Source organism: Phascolarctos cinereus, unplaced genomic scaffold (genome assembly GCF_003287225.1).
Source record: "Phascolarctos cinereus isolate Bilbo 61053 unplaced genomic scaffold, phaCin_HiC Scaffold_2;HRSCAF=192, whole genome shotgun sequence".
NCBI lineage: Eukaryota > Metazoa > Chordata > Mammalia > Diprotodontia > Phascolarctidae > Phascolarctos > Phascolarctos cinereus.
Window position 1 is genome coordinate 120,400,309 of NW_027555625.1, and position 15,208 is coordinate 120,415,516.

General features: G+C 36.7%; 1 protein-coding gene across 3 annotated transcripts in view; it reads left to right on the forward strand.

Annotated features, from left to right (window-relative positions):
• The window catches only part of GFPT1 (glutamine--fructose-6-phosphate transaminase 1), a 56,353-nt gene extending 49,156 nt beyond the window's left edge, over positions 1-7,197 (forward strand). For all 3 annotated transcript variants that reach the window (XM_020985370.2, XM_020985371.2, XM_020985373.2), the window contains 2 exons: positions 1,625-1,786; positions 4,077-7,197. In XM_020985370.2, coding sequence (XP_020841029.1) covers positions 1,625-1,786; positions 4,077-4,121 — 207 coding nt within the window. In that variant the 3' untranslated portion in view covers positions 4,122-7,197. The remainder of the gene's footprint in view (positions 1-1,624; positions 1,787-4,076) is intronic.
• The last annotated feature ends 8,011 nt before the right edge of the window (positions 7,198-15,208 follow it).

Below are 15,208 nucleotides of genomic sequence, written 5' to 3' on the forward strand. Positions count from 1 at the left end.
AAAGAATTTAATACCCTAAAATTAATTTTTCAGTTCTTTATTATGGGAGAAAGCTACTAGCTTAGATTTTTGTATTATCATGGGAGTGTATGTGACTTAATCTATTTGACTTCTGTTTTCCTAAAGAAATAAATACAATTTTATTTATAATTTGGATCAGTTGCTCTTCTGTGTAAGTACTCAGAGATACCATATTGGCCTAAATATAAGCTGCACTTTCCACCCAAATCTGGTTTGTATAAAAACTCATTACAATGTGTAATTGCACTGTCTTAGAAGCTACTCCCTTTTTCCTCTTTACTCCCTTTTAAAGAGTTTATATTTTGTAGTGAAGCTTGCATTCTTGAGGTCTTTGTTTAGAATTGTAGAGCTGGCTTTGTGGGGATGTCACAAATGGAAGGGAAGCTGAGGAGAATTTCCATGCTTTTCAACTGAATGTATGGGTGTTCTGTCAGTGAAATGAGAAAAAAGGGATGAGGAAGGGAAGAAGAAATCTGAAAGTAGTCTGTCTTTGTTAGCCTTCTTGGCTAGCTTGGCCATGAAGAGTCTATTGAAGTTCTGTAGGCCAAGTGCTCCCTGCCTACAAAACTGCATAGTGATGGGGGGGCTTTCCTTTCAGAGAGTACTTGGCACTCTGACTTTAGCGTCATCAGAGAGCCTGAATCCTCGCCTAAGATGGCAAAGGCAGATGGGTTTGGAGAAACAATAAAGAAATTGGCTAGGGGGTTGGGAAGTTTTCATTTGTTATTAGTTCTAAGGTGCCTTAAATTCTTTGTTGGGAGACGGTGGGGGAGGATGCTGTGGTACAGGAAGAGATGGGTGAGAGTCAGAGGGTGAGGCATTGCCATCTGAGGGAAGGGAGAACTGGTACAACAATCCTTTCTTGAATATGCATGGGATGGAGATGTCAAGAGGTAGTTTCTCCCAAATAGGACAGTTTTTTAATACTTAATTTTGTGTTATTTATTTTTGTTTGTATGTCTATTTCACATGTATATATATATGTGTGTGTGTGTATGTGTATGTGTGTGTGTATGAAAATGTATATACATACATATGTATACATATATTTACTTTTACAGAAATTTTATTTTTGAGTTTATAATATTTTGAATGACCGTTATTTCACCAACTATACTATTATGCAATAATGTAAAAATGCATTTATGGCTACTGCTAATCACTAGTTGGGCAGTTAGATGGCTGAGAGGGTAGAATACTGGGCCTGGAGTCAGGAAGACCTGAGTTCAAATTGGGTCTCAGACACTTAATAGTTGTGTGATCCTGGGCAAGTCACTGAATCTCTGTTTGCTTTAATCTACTGGAGAAGGAAATGACAATCCACTCCAGTATCTTTGCCAGGAAGACCCCATGAACAGTGCTCCATGTGGTCATGAAGAGTTGGACACAACTGAATGACTAGATGACAGCAACAAAATTACCAGTTAGATGAATCTCATATTAAATGAGAATGGGGATGGAAGGGAGAAGTCCTGTTTTCTAAGTATTTTTTCCCATTGTCTTTGTTATATATTTTTGGTTAAATTTTTCTCTTTCTTTCTTTCTTTCTTTCTTTCTTTCTTTCTTTCTTTCTTTCTTTCTTTCTTTCTTTCTTTCTTTTTAGGGACGACCTGTAATTATTTGTGACAAAGAAGATACCGAGACTATCAAGAACACCAAGAGGACAATCAAGGTGCCCCATTCAGTGGACTGCCTTCAGGGCATTCTCAGTGTCATCCCTTTGCAACTACTGGCTTTCCACCTTGCTGTTCTGAGAGGATATGACGTGAGTGGCCAGTTACTACAAAGTGTTTGTATGGTTTGTCTCTTTGCTTGCTTGCTTGCTTTTCAAATTTTAGATGGTACCTCTGTTTTCATACACTTACCGCCTTAGAGAGTTGTTCAGGATGCTGAGAAGGTCAGTGTCTTGCCTAAGGCCACACACAGCCAGTTTGTTTCAGAGGTGGAACTTGAGCCAGGTCTTCCTAATAAATTTTTATAAGCTTTTCGTATAACACTAACATTTAGCAAAGGCATTTATGGATTGTTATTCTACTCTTTCCCTATTATCAAGAGGCTGTAACTAATGATGTATTCTTTATCCATGGCAACTCATGAAACAAGAAAAATACAAACTAGATTTCAGTCCTGTGCTATCTTTTGCTTCTTCTTCAGTGATGGTGACAGAGTGGCAGAAAAGAGGGTAGAGAGTTCACAGAATCACCCTATTTTTTTTTTTGGCTAGGCAATGGGGTTAAGTGACTTGCCCAGGGTCACAGAGCTAGTACGTGTTATGTGTTTGAGGCCAGATTTGAACTCGGGTCCTCCTGAATCCAGGACCGGTTCTCTATCCACTGTGCCACTTAGCTGCACCCCAGAATCACATAATTTTTAAGCCCTATGTAAACTTTAGCTTGGCTCTTGGAACTTACTCTGGATGTGAGATCCTCTCCAGTGACCTTGCAGTGGATGCAATTAGGGTTACTGGAGAAACTGAATCACCATCAATCTTCACATTCTTACTACATCTTGAATATTATCTTCAAGAAAAATTTTGTAGGTACTGGGTGTAGCAAACACTGAGTATCATCACAAAAAATGAAATTGTTTATATTTGACCAGACAGAGAAAAGCGTGTAATCATGATGATAGTTAACCAGTGTCAAAGTCATCCCTGAATCAGCTTTCTCTGATCACAACCACTAGGTGAGGCTTTATAAAATAGGGAGATGTTTGTTTGCCAAAGCTGTTGGCCACTGTGACAAAGGAGTATATAATCTGAGTCGAAGACAGATTCCTTGTGGATGATGAGCACCAAACTTCAGAGCCTTGCAGTGCTTCTTCAGAGAGTCTGTCCTGACCATCCAGAGAGCAAAGATCAAGTGGATGAAGCATGTCTCTTCCCCAGATTAAAACTCTAGTTGGATAAATGACCTATGAAATTTGTCTGTCAGTGTGTATATTGGGGACGGATGGTACAAATGGACAAGTTGTCCAGAATTCAATTGGGGAAGAATGGACTGATTGCCTTCAGGAAATTGCAAGAGTTCCTTTAATGGCTCAGTTTCTCCCAGAAACAAAGGCAGCCTGCCTACCTCTTTGGTAGCACTGTTCTACTGGTACTGTTGTATACCTGTGAAACACAGAACATAGCAGCCTCTGACGAATTGAAAATGAATATCATTGAGGATAATGGAGAGGTATCCAGTGAATGTGAGCAAGTTGCAACATAAAATCAGTGAAGAACTTTGAAAAGGAATAGGGATAGAGCTGTAATCAAGGAAATTTATATGCAAAAAGAAGGGCTAGTATTGTGGCAAGAGTGAGGGTTGACAGGTGGGTAGCATGTCTTGTTTAATACTGGTATTCTACAGATATTGAAAGAAAGCAAGGGAGGCTTCCAGGCTGTCAGATGGATGCCCCATGGTGACTTTATGGAAGGTTTGGATGTGAGTAACAAAGGATTAGTGAGGGTAGATGGATTATAATCTATATCACTGAAGGGAACATCCAGATTGATAAGATCACGCATCCATTTAAGTATTTGAGTTTCCTCAAAAAATGTTTTGGTAGAAAAACATGAAATGACATATTTGATCACTTTCTGACATGAAGTTTATAAGTTGATCAGCTGTTATTTCTTAGGTATTTCCGTATATGTTCGTAATGGTTTGTATTATCGTAGTTTATTTTATAGATACAAGGAAATGGTCTCCTTTCATCAGAAGAAAATAGATATGATATTGCTAATAACCTAGCAAAATACTTTACAAATTACCTTTTCCCCCCATATTAATTACATTGTTTAAGTTTGTCTTATCTTGACTAGACATGTAGGATTTAGGATAAATTTACCTTTTTTTTGTCTGTAGGAGTTTCTGTAATTTCTAATGAAGAGATATAATTTTTTTTTAATGTAAGGGAAAGCTTGTTTATAGGAATAGAGCAGTTTCTAGGGCCTTCACTGAAAAGATTTTTGAAGGGATTGTTAATAACATTGAAAAAAAACAGAGTATAATTTCTATTTTAGAAAATAACTTTAAATTTGTTGTTTTATCTTTACCTTCTCATTATAGGTTGATTTCCCAAGAAATCTGGCCAAATCTGTTACTGTGGAATAAAGTACAGCTGAAATAATGAAGGAGATAACAGTGAAAGAAGCTCTTTTGTATCAAATAACTTGATTTTAAAAATCATCCCCTTTTAGCCTTATTTCATTAAATCCATATTTATCAACTGTTATTATTTTTCCACTTAATTAGTGGGTGGTTTTTTTGTTTTGCTTTGTTTTCGGTAAAAATGATTTCTTATTTTTCCAACATGTATTTTTATTGTTGTTGTTTTGAATAATGAAATCTCTGTCAGGAAGAGGTCTTATACTATCATTTTTCTTTAAAAGATTATTAAGGCTTAAGTTTTGGGCCTTTGAAGAGGGTTTTATTTTATTAAGTAATAAGTTTTTCCTGTGCCATGTTTTATTCATTTCAGACCAATGATACAGTGCATTTTATTGAATTATCCAAAGCCAGTGTTGATATGTGCCAATACCTGGAAACTACATTCAGACTTTACTAAAGGAGATATAAAGATGTGTGGCTTTGATTTATTTTAAAACTGGTTTTGTTTTTAATTTGTAAAACTTGTAAGTTGAAAATTTTGTTGACTAAATTTTATTAGTATTTAACACTTTAACTTCCCAAAGATGTTGCTTATTGTAATCTACAGGTAGTAAGAATTTAGGAGGAAGTTACATATTAAGACATCAGGTTTTTCTAATCCAAACACAACAATTTGAATAATGTCAAATAACTTGTAAACTTTTCATAGTGCAGCTCTAAAATCTCAGCTGCTTTTGGTTAGCCTATAGAAAATCCAGAATATAGTGATATTTTTCATTGAAATTCAATATACACATATTAAGGATGCTTTTCCTTTGCCTGTATGACTAAATACAGCTGTTTTAAATTTGTGGTACTGATGTCCTGTATTCATGGCAACTGAATTACTTATTTAACTAGTTCTTGAAAACACAGACTAGGAATGCTATCAAATGCTTGCAGATCTTATCAGTACTGGTGTGCCTAACGTGGAGCCTCTTAACCATGAAAGCATGAAACTGTCACCAGTACTAATCTCTTCTGCTAGTCCCTTGAGGAATCTCATGCAATGACATACCTACATTTAAGTGCTTATTGTATCAAACTCCTATAGTTCCTTGGTGTCAGTTTGGCAGCTCAGGGCTGAAGAGAATTTGGAGGGACTGCACTTCCCTTTAGTTACGATCTAACTTCATTTGGAATTGCACTGAGAAAGCTTGACTGAACAAAACTGTATATGTTTATATTTACATGTGTTTACATTGCATCATATTCAATATTTCTTGGACTTTATTGTTTGTGTTTTCTATATCCATTTCCTGGGAGATAAATTTGTAATGAAGGAAATATAAATAATTTTGCAATGTCTTCAACTGGTTTAATCCCAGAAATGGAAACTGCTAAGAAGTTAATTTCAGTTTCAACAAACATTTTTTGCAACTATTTTGCACAAGAAATACCTTGTATTAGATGTTGGAGAACACAGATAAAATGAAAGCCCTTATGGAAGTCAAAATCTAGTGGGGTGGGTGGAAGACATATTCCTTAAATTAAAGTTGAATAGGGATAAAGGCTGGATTAGTGATTTCATTGGTGTCAGAAACCCCTCTAAGAGGATGCTCATTCTGCCTGCCTATGTAGGTCGGCACTTTTCTCTGCACCATAGAGACCTTGCTTTCTAAGACTCTACAAATTAGAATCTAATTTGAGAAATTCAAAGTAGAAGCGAGAGCTTGGATTTGGGAATATCATTGCAGACAAAGCTATTTATTGAGGGAATCTATATGGAGGGTAGTGAGGTGAAAGAGGGCAGGATGCAATCAGGAATAGGAGGAAGTTTAATTTGATTAAAAAAAATTTTTTTTAATTAAAAATTTTTTGGGGGGGTAGGCAATGGGGTTAAGTGACTTGCCCAGGGTCACACAGCCAGTAAGTGTTATGTGTCTGAGGCCATATTTGAACTCAGGTTCTCCTGAATCCAGGGCCGATGCTCTATCCACTGCACCACCTAGCTGCCCCCAAGGAAGTACAGTGTACCAGGGGGAGTTGTACAGAGTAAAGTTTGACCAAGGGTAAGTTGGAGCTAGATTGTGGAGGGCTAGGCTAAGGAGTGTATAGTTTATTTTGTAGGCAGTGGGTGAGGAGACTAGGAAGACTTTTGGGCATGGAAGAAACGTGATCAGACTTGTACATTAGGAAGATGACTTTGGCAGCTATGTCTTAAGAATAAATTTGAAAGAGGATCTGACACTGGAGCCAGCAAAATCTCTGTGGGAGAAAATGAAAGCCTGAACTAAGGCAGTAAGAAGTAAAGGAGAAGAAGGAATGCACGATAGGAGGTGTGTATAGTATACATTTTTACACCTAATGTTAGTTCATGTATGAATTGAACATAGTAGGTATCACATTTGCAGAAAATCAATGACTTCATGGTTTGAAAGTAAGTTCCTTAACAACAAGAACTATATTATTTCTGCATTTGTATCCCCAGCCTTAGCACAATGCCTAGAACACGGGAAGTGCTTAATAAATGCTTGTGGATTGTTGTAGGAGTACATTTTTGATTGCAGTTGGGGGAGAGAGGGAAGGAGAATATCTTATGTTGTTTGGTTAATTCCTTTTCTCTCAGTGTTTTGTCATATTTAACTTATTAAAGTGAGACAGAAAAATTAAGGAAATTCAGTTTCTTTCTCTGGAAATACTTATTGTTCTTTAATTAGTGGAAGTGGAAGTGGAAGTGTAGTGGAAAAAATTGAGAAATTTAGGAATTCCAGTTTTTACAGAGTTGAAATTGTGTGTTGTCTTTTGTGTTCCTAGAGATTGGCCCCAAAATTGAGGTTATTAGGAGTTCTGGTGTCTTCAATAACTGCAAGAAAATCAGCCTATGTTTATGACACTGGTATTTTGGGAAAGAGTTGATATGAATAGAAATAACTAGGTAGTTCTATTATAGATTGAGATTTGGAGAAACCCTTATTAAGTAGTGTTCAGGCTCCATCCCAGTCAATAAACGTATTTAATGGCATTAAAAGCTTTACATGAAATTTGTTTTTATTAGATCTTTTGGTGGTCTGTATTTTGAATAAATGATTTCATCATGTGTGAGCTTGCAGCGTTCTTTCTGTTCTTAACTTTACTAAGGTGTCTTGATGGGTTATAAGTATAATATAGAGTCATCAATTTATAGAAATGAGACACATACTTCAAAATAGGCTCAGTTATAAAGTTAGATGACAAAAAAAGATAGTGGAAAATATTTTGTTCTTGAAACTGCTATAAAGCCAGAGAAATGAATTCTTCCTACTCACTATAGTTTTATTTGCTGAGAAATTAATTGGTGTAATTGCTGAATACTAAGGTATATGTTAATAAGAATACATATTTATACATTACTTTAACATTTACAAAGTGAATCTCATGAGTACATAGTAGAAGTATTATATCCATTTTATAGGTGTTAAGGTAATTAGTGCAAGTAAATCACCATGGCTCACAGACTTCATACAGTTTGTGCAAGGCACAGTTTAGTTGATAAGGAAACTTTCTCATTTAAAAGAGTTCCGTCTGTACATGTTGTTGTCTTTTAAGCTTATTTGAGTAATAGTCAAGTAGTTGCTATTTTTTTGGATAAGCAAGAGAGGAGATGTGCTAGAATAGAGTTGTATTGTGAAAAGGATTTATTCTCGGGTAAAGTCAAGACAGCAGAGTGAAAGGTCCCACACAACTGCTAAATTTTCTCTAAAACATTGCCTCCAAAGTGACCACAGAAAGGACTGAGCAGAATTGTGAGTGGGAAAGCCAGTAGTGTCACAGTGAGGCAGTTCTAGTCCAGGGCAACTTAGGAGGACCTTAAGAGAGGTCTATGGACAGGGGGGTGGGAGCTGGCCAGAAGTGGAACGTGGAAGTGGCAATGGGCTATGAGGTATCAGAGGCACCCAGGGATCGGAAAGGGCGACACTGACTGACCTCCTGGTCAGACAAATATTCCAGGCACAAAACCAGGGACGATTTGGCAGTTCTGTTGCCCATTGCTCCATTTTGGGTTGCAGCTACAGGGCGGAGAATGAGGGAGAGAGCCAGGGACTTTACCTGTGTAAGGACAGTAAAGGAGGGCGGTGACCATACCACACTGGAAGCACCAGAAACCTGTAGGCCCACAAATTGAGCTGTGAAAGCAAAATCTCAGCCCAGTAATTTCCTCCAGAAGTGAGCAGAACCCAATTCCAACAAAAAGCTCAAAGTCAAGAAAGAGCCAACCATTAAAACCTGACCATAAAAAGTTTTTAAAGTGACCAGGAAGCTCAAGACACAAACTCAGAAGAAAACATTTTGAAAATATCTACAATCAAAGCCTCAAAGAAAATGCAGATTGGACACGAACCCAGCAAGAATTCCTAAAAGAGCTAAAGAAAACAGTTAAAAAGCAAAAAAAAAAAATTAAGGAAAGTACTTATTCATTTAAAATATAGTTACAGCTTTTGGGAGTAGGGTAGAATTTATAGTGAAATGAATATTCACACCAAATAAGTAGGCATTTTAAAAACTGGATTAGTCAAAAGCTATGAATTTGTGCATGTTATAAGATACTCAAAAGAACAGCAATCTACTACTAGTCATGAATTTAATATATTTTCACATGAAAGTCCTACTGAAAAAGAACCATTTAATTTTGATATGAAGGTGGGGTCATTTTGATAGTACAGTTAATGTAAGTGCTATTTTTTTTAAAAGACAATCTTGTCTCATAGTAGAAAATCCTATATTTATGTTTATATTTACTCAGGTTTTTACTCAGTTCTAAAAATTAGAACTACTCTGCCGGTAACCATTTTAACTGTGATACAAATTATATAATTTTACGGTAGTCATTCAAGTGAATTTGTGACAGTTGAAGTAAGGGAAAAGAGGTAGACAACTCTCAATGGGTTTCCACAAATTTAGGAGTTATTTTCCTGTATACAAGTTTTATAAAATCACTAGACTAGTTTGTTTTAAAGAGTCTCATTGATAGATTATGGAGTAAGCACATTTAAATACTTACCAAGTTTTCCTATAACATTTAAAGATCATTTTAACTTTATAATACCATTAGTGATTTCCTCTTTAGCTTTCTAAATTTAACTCAGGTCTTCAATCCCCCAGGAAAGTGGTTTGAGGAGAAAGAATGTTGGGAGCAGGAAGGTAGAATAACCTAGGGATCACTTAGGTGATTATAAGAGTTATATAAATTTAAATCCCCAAGAGTTTAAAGATTAAAATAGTAATACTATCAGTAATATTGCATTAACTTGTATGAATGTGAGCTTGACATCAAAAAAGTCAGGTCTTAAAGAATGGTTATGAAATATTTGAATCATCTAGTATCTTGCCGTGCCAGTTGTATTAGTCATTATAGAAAAGACCTTATTAGGTTTCCTCACCTTGCAATGGCTAGACACAAGAGTTGCCTAAACAAAACCTTCCTTTGGCTATTGTGTACTTCATGGATATTTTAGTATCTGTCTTGTTATTGACCTTGTTGCCTGTTTGACATGAGTGTTTCACTTTTAGACCCAGTTGCTTGTGCCTTCTTCATGTTAAGTTGTCAGGGGTATGTTGGCGTAACCAAAAACTCACTAATAACAGCAGTTGGAAGTAACATGTTGTTGGTAGTCAATGAGTACATACTTCTGCAATTGTGTTACAGGTTGTGTACTGTATTCAGAATGTTTCCTGTGCTTAATTTGATTTCCACTATAGTCCTCCAATTCTGAATGTCCATCCCAAGCACTCTACTGATGATGTTTTCGAAGATCTGATGTTTAACTAAACAACATAATCAAAACCTACTGGAATCTTTCATTTGAGGAACTGAAAAATAAGCAAAGGGGAGAGAGGTTCATTTGCAGAACGTAAGAGTGCATCTTTGTGTTGCACCCTATGATATGCATTTGGCCCCTTCAAATCATATCTCAGTTATTTGTTAGAATGTATGGTTATTATAGCAGTAATGAAAAAGTGCTCTTGCCATGTTTGCTGAATTGGTTATTTGCATGGCTTAAAGATATTTGGAGAGCAGAACTATTAAATCTGTAGTTCTGTGTGGTAGGCATTCTTGGCAGTTATCTACTTAGAGTAGAGCATTAAATTTGCTGTTAGTAATAAAACACTTAAAAAATTTTTAAAAATAACTTTTTGGGGCAACTGTTAAACATAATGCTGCTTGTTTTTTTTTTAAGCGCCATTTTTAATAACAAGCCATGGTGTAATGGAAAGATCACTGGATTTAGAATCTAAAGACAGATATGCTACCTGGGTCTATTACTATCAGGGTGACTTTGGGTAAGTTATAGACTAGATCATTTGTAAGTTCCTTTTCAGCTTTAAATACTATAATCTTAAAGCAGTTTTTTCCTGGGGCATGAGTGACTCATTATGTTTAATAGTGTACAAAAAGTTTTTGGTTTGAAAGGGTCAATGTGTCTCTTTGTAGAGAATTTCCACACAATATATATCTTTGTCCCCTCGCAACCTATATGCTACTAACTAGTTAAACTTTTCTCACTCCTGAATTTTACAATTTCCTGTTTATAACATCGCATTTTATCCATAATTCTATCAACTACTTCCCACACTGAATATTTTTAGCATTATACTTTGTTTTAGCCCCTTGAAAAGTGATCAGTTATGTAGTATTTTTTGAAAACCTAAAAGTAATTTCCTTAAAATAAGGCTAGTCTTTATGGTGGAAATTTTGAAATTCTTTTTGACTAAGCAATTGTCTTTGAGGAGATTGAGGGGAAGTAGTCATTGAGCTTCTCTGTCTTTGTAGTGAAATTATAGTCCTTCCCAATTCTGAGATGACAGAAATGTTTTAATTGGTGCAAAGGAACTGGGCAATATGATTTTTTAAGGTGTATTCTTTGAACTATAATACCACCCCTAATTAAATGTAATGAAAAGATAATAGGCACGCAGTACTATGTAGGATCATAATATTACAGCCTCAAACTATGGCAGAATGTGGTCTATGGAGTGTTACCTCTTTAATTTCCTCATTAAGTCCTGGTCTTTGAATGAGCTATATTTAACTGTTCTATAATGTTTTTATGTAGCCAGTGAACTTGCTTAAGTTGAAAAGACATTTTGAAAGACTTGTGGAAGGAGAGGGACATGATAGAGCAAAATGGTGGAAACAAGGGAAAGTTTAGTGCACTTATGTGCAATGGAAAAGCAAGGGATTCATTTTGTGATGTGATTGGTGTCTGTGTTGACTGCCTTTTTAGAAGAGTTAAAAGCAGGGGCTTTTAACTTGAGGTATGTCACTTAAACATTTTTTATAACCATTTCAATATAGTTAGTTTCCTTTGTAACCCTATATATTTTATTTTATACATTTAAAAACACTATTCTGAGAAGGGTCCATGGCTAGCTACCAAAGGGAGCCCTGAAAGAATTCCTGGTATAAAAGGTCGGCCTTTCACCTTCACTCACTCAGGTATATGTCCACCTGAGCCTAAAGCAGAAGGATCTATGCATAGAGAATAGATAGGTAAACTGAAATGTGCCATTGACTCCTGCCAGCACAGTTGTTGTCTCCTTTGCAGTCTTTAGGAGCAATATTTCTCTTTCTTCTTCAGCTTTGCATTCCATGAAGTTGACATAGCTTTTCCTTATTGAAAGATCTTCAGAAGAGGAGCACTTTACATTCATATTAAGAGGCTAGAAGGACAATGTAATATATTGATTATATTTTGTATGTTAAACACGGCTTTGGAAAGAACATACTTGAACTAAATACTTAGGTGCTAAGTGAATTAGCTGTTAATACTTTGACAATTGAATGGCCAATTTCCAAGTCCACGGAGTATACAATGATGTACAATTGTGTACATACAAATACACAATAAAATACCCTGAAGCCAACCTAAATGCCCAGGAAAAGAACTCGCTATTTGCCTCATATACCATTAATCATAAGCAGGGAAAAATATGACTAGAATATGTTCACATTTCTCTCAGAATCAGAAGAGCCTAATTCAAGTAATAGTTGTCTCTGACACTTAGTAACTTTATGGTCTTGGTCAAATTACTTCACCTCTTACCACCTACCTCCAGGCTGTGGTGACAAAAGGGCTTTGTAAAATTTAAAACTCAATAGAAATCAATATTAAGACTATAGCCACTGCACTGTGATTTACCATGCTGTCTGTCATCTCCAGGCTGTCACTCAACTTTAGTCTCTCCCTGTGGCTGGTTCATTCTCTATTGCCTGCAGACATGCCTGTGTCTCCCCCATGCTGAAAAAAATCTCACTTGATTCTTCCATTCCCCCTATCATCCTATATCTCTTCTGCCACTCCTCATCCTCTTTTTTTCCCCCCTCACATTTAGATTTATTTTATTTTCAATTTAGGGAACGAAACAAATATTTCCATAACACAGTACAATAAAAAAGATGATCACACACAAAACCACAAATCTACATTGTACAACTTGCTATTCCCTCCAAACATACAACAAAGTTATCATATTTATTTCCCCACCCTTTTTCCCCCCTCTCTCATGCGCCCTAGAGATGGCTACCATTAGACACAAATTAGGGGTGTGTGTGTGTGTGCGTGTGCATGTGAAATTATTCTATATATCTTGTTAGTTCTTTCTCTGGATGTAGACAGCACCTCTCTTCATATGTCCTTTATTTTTAATTTGTATGTTTAAAATAGTGAAAATTACTTAGTTCCTCAAAGTTGTTCTTTAACAATATTGCTGTTAATGTATGCAATGTTCTCTTGGTTCTACTCACAAAATTGGGTAAAAAAAGGCAAAAGGGATCAATTATATGATGAAAATGGGGTATGAAAGAATTAATACAGAGGAAGCAAGTGGGAGTGGAAGGCTGGTAATGGTGGAATCTTACTCTTATCTGGATTGAAGAGGAAATAACGTGTACATCTGGAAAGGTGAGAAAAATGGGGGAGAGGGTGGGGATAGGGCTTTTAAAGGGATGTGTGTATTTGAGAGGTAACAGGAATAAGGTAAAATTAGAGGCCAAGAAAGAAAATAGTAGGGGCTGCATGGTGGCACAGTGGATAGAGCACCGGCCCTGGAGATAGGAGGACCTGAGTTCAAGTCCAACCTCGGAAACATAACACTTCCTGGCTGTGTGACTCTGGGCAAGTCACTTAACCCCAATTGCCTCAACAATAACAAGAACAAAAAAAAATAGTAAAAATAAGATGGAGGGAAATACACAAATAGTAATTATAACTTGGAATGTGACTGGTATGTTCATAGCTCTCTGTGGTGGCAAAGAACTGGAAATTGCAGGGATCCCCCATCAATTGGGGAATGGCTGAACAAGTTGTGGCATGTGGTTGTGATGGAATACTGCTATGCTATAAGAAATAATTAGTTCATTAATCTTAGGCATGAAAAGACTTGCACAAAATGATGAAGAGCAGTGATTCTTAACCTTTTCTGTCATGCCAAAGGGGTTTTTAAACTTTTTATATTGCTAATACTGCTGGCTCACTTTGGTTCTCACTCTGTAGTCTCTCTTCATCACCATCCTACATCCCTTTTGTGTCTTATCATGTCTTGCACAAAAATTGTTATTGGCACATAAAGGACTTAAAAATTGAATTTTAAAATATGCTGCATTTTGGTTGCAGAGGTAACTTTACTGATCAATCATTAGTAACAGGATTTGAAATTTCCCAGTAATGATGATTGAGATTCAGAAAAGCTACTTAGAAAAGGAAGGAAAAAAAGAGAGAGAGTGGAAAAAGAATAGTGGAGAATAGCCAAGAGGTATAGAGCATAGATGGAGAGAAGTAATAAAGGTTTTGAGAGCAAGAGTTAATCAGTGCTAGATGCTGTGATTAAAAATAAAAAGCGCTAATAGCTCTTGGCCTTGAGAGACTTGTATTCTACTGGGAGAGAAAAGAAATACATGTGTAGGTATATGCAATATTTATGCAAGTTAGGTATGTGGTAATGTTAGAGGGAAGTTGTGCTCACAGAAGAAGCCAAAGATGCTATTAGGTGGAGGTGATGAGGGAGAGCCTTCCAGGTGAGATGGATGGCCAAATACAAAGGCACAGAGACGGGAGATAGTGTCTCGTGTGTGAGGACCAGGAAATAGGCCAGTGTGACTGCATCGTAAAGTGCAGAGGGGAGAAAACCCTGAGAAGACTAGAGAGAGTTAGGGAGGAGCCAAGTCATGAAAAGCTGTAACTGTTAAACCCACATCTACAAGGCCTTGAGGGAGGCTGTGTGCTGGTGGAAAGCTAGAGATAACATATAGCTTACAGAAGGTGCTGATCCCTTGGCATTGTTGAGGCTTCCACAGAGGACAGGGCTGCGTAGAAAAACCTTGCAACTAGTCAGTTCGGGTCAAAGACCGTACATCTTTGATCTGGACCAACTTGGTGTGTAAGCAAAAACCATTGTATTCAGGAGAGCTGACAAGAGCCAAAGACGAGGTGAGTTGAAGCATCTTAGGGAGAGACAGCAGATGAGACTGAATCAGAGAAATGTATAGAAATCGCTGAGGATTAGATTCTATTTCAGTTAGACCTGATCAGAAGTGGACTCAATGAGTTAATTGAGGTAGTGAGTTTTTCATCCTTGGATAGAAGTGATGTAAATAGTAGCTGTGAGGAATGTTGTGGAGGGTGGTAGGATGTTCCTATTCATATGCAAGTTGGACATATGCAAGTCTCTGAGGTCCTTTCTCATTGTGAGCTCCTCAGAATGATGAGCTCAGGGTATTTAGGATGTTACATGCATACTCGGAGTGTCTCTTGTGTTCAAGGGCACAGATTAAAAAGTGGTTAGCTAGTCAGTTTGTGGCCAGAACTGCATAAAGCGCCAGTTCGCTCATGGGGACATCAGTCTGATAACCCTGGCTTCATTAAAAACCTTAAACCAGGTGTCCACTGATGCTTGATAACTCAGAGTGTTGAAGTAGTTGAGAAACTGTATTTAAAATTAAAGCTGTTGCTTAGAGATTAATGTTAATTCTCCAAGGTAAAATCTCACTAATCTACCCTTTGCTATGATTTGCCAAATACAAATCTTTTTCATTGGAAAACTCAACAATGAGAGTTTGTTCTATTTCTTATTTT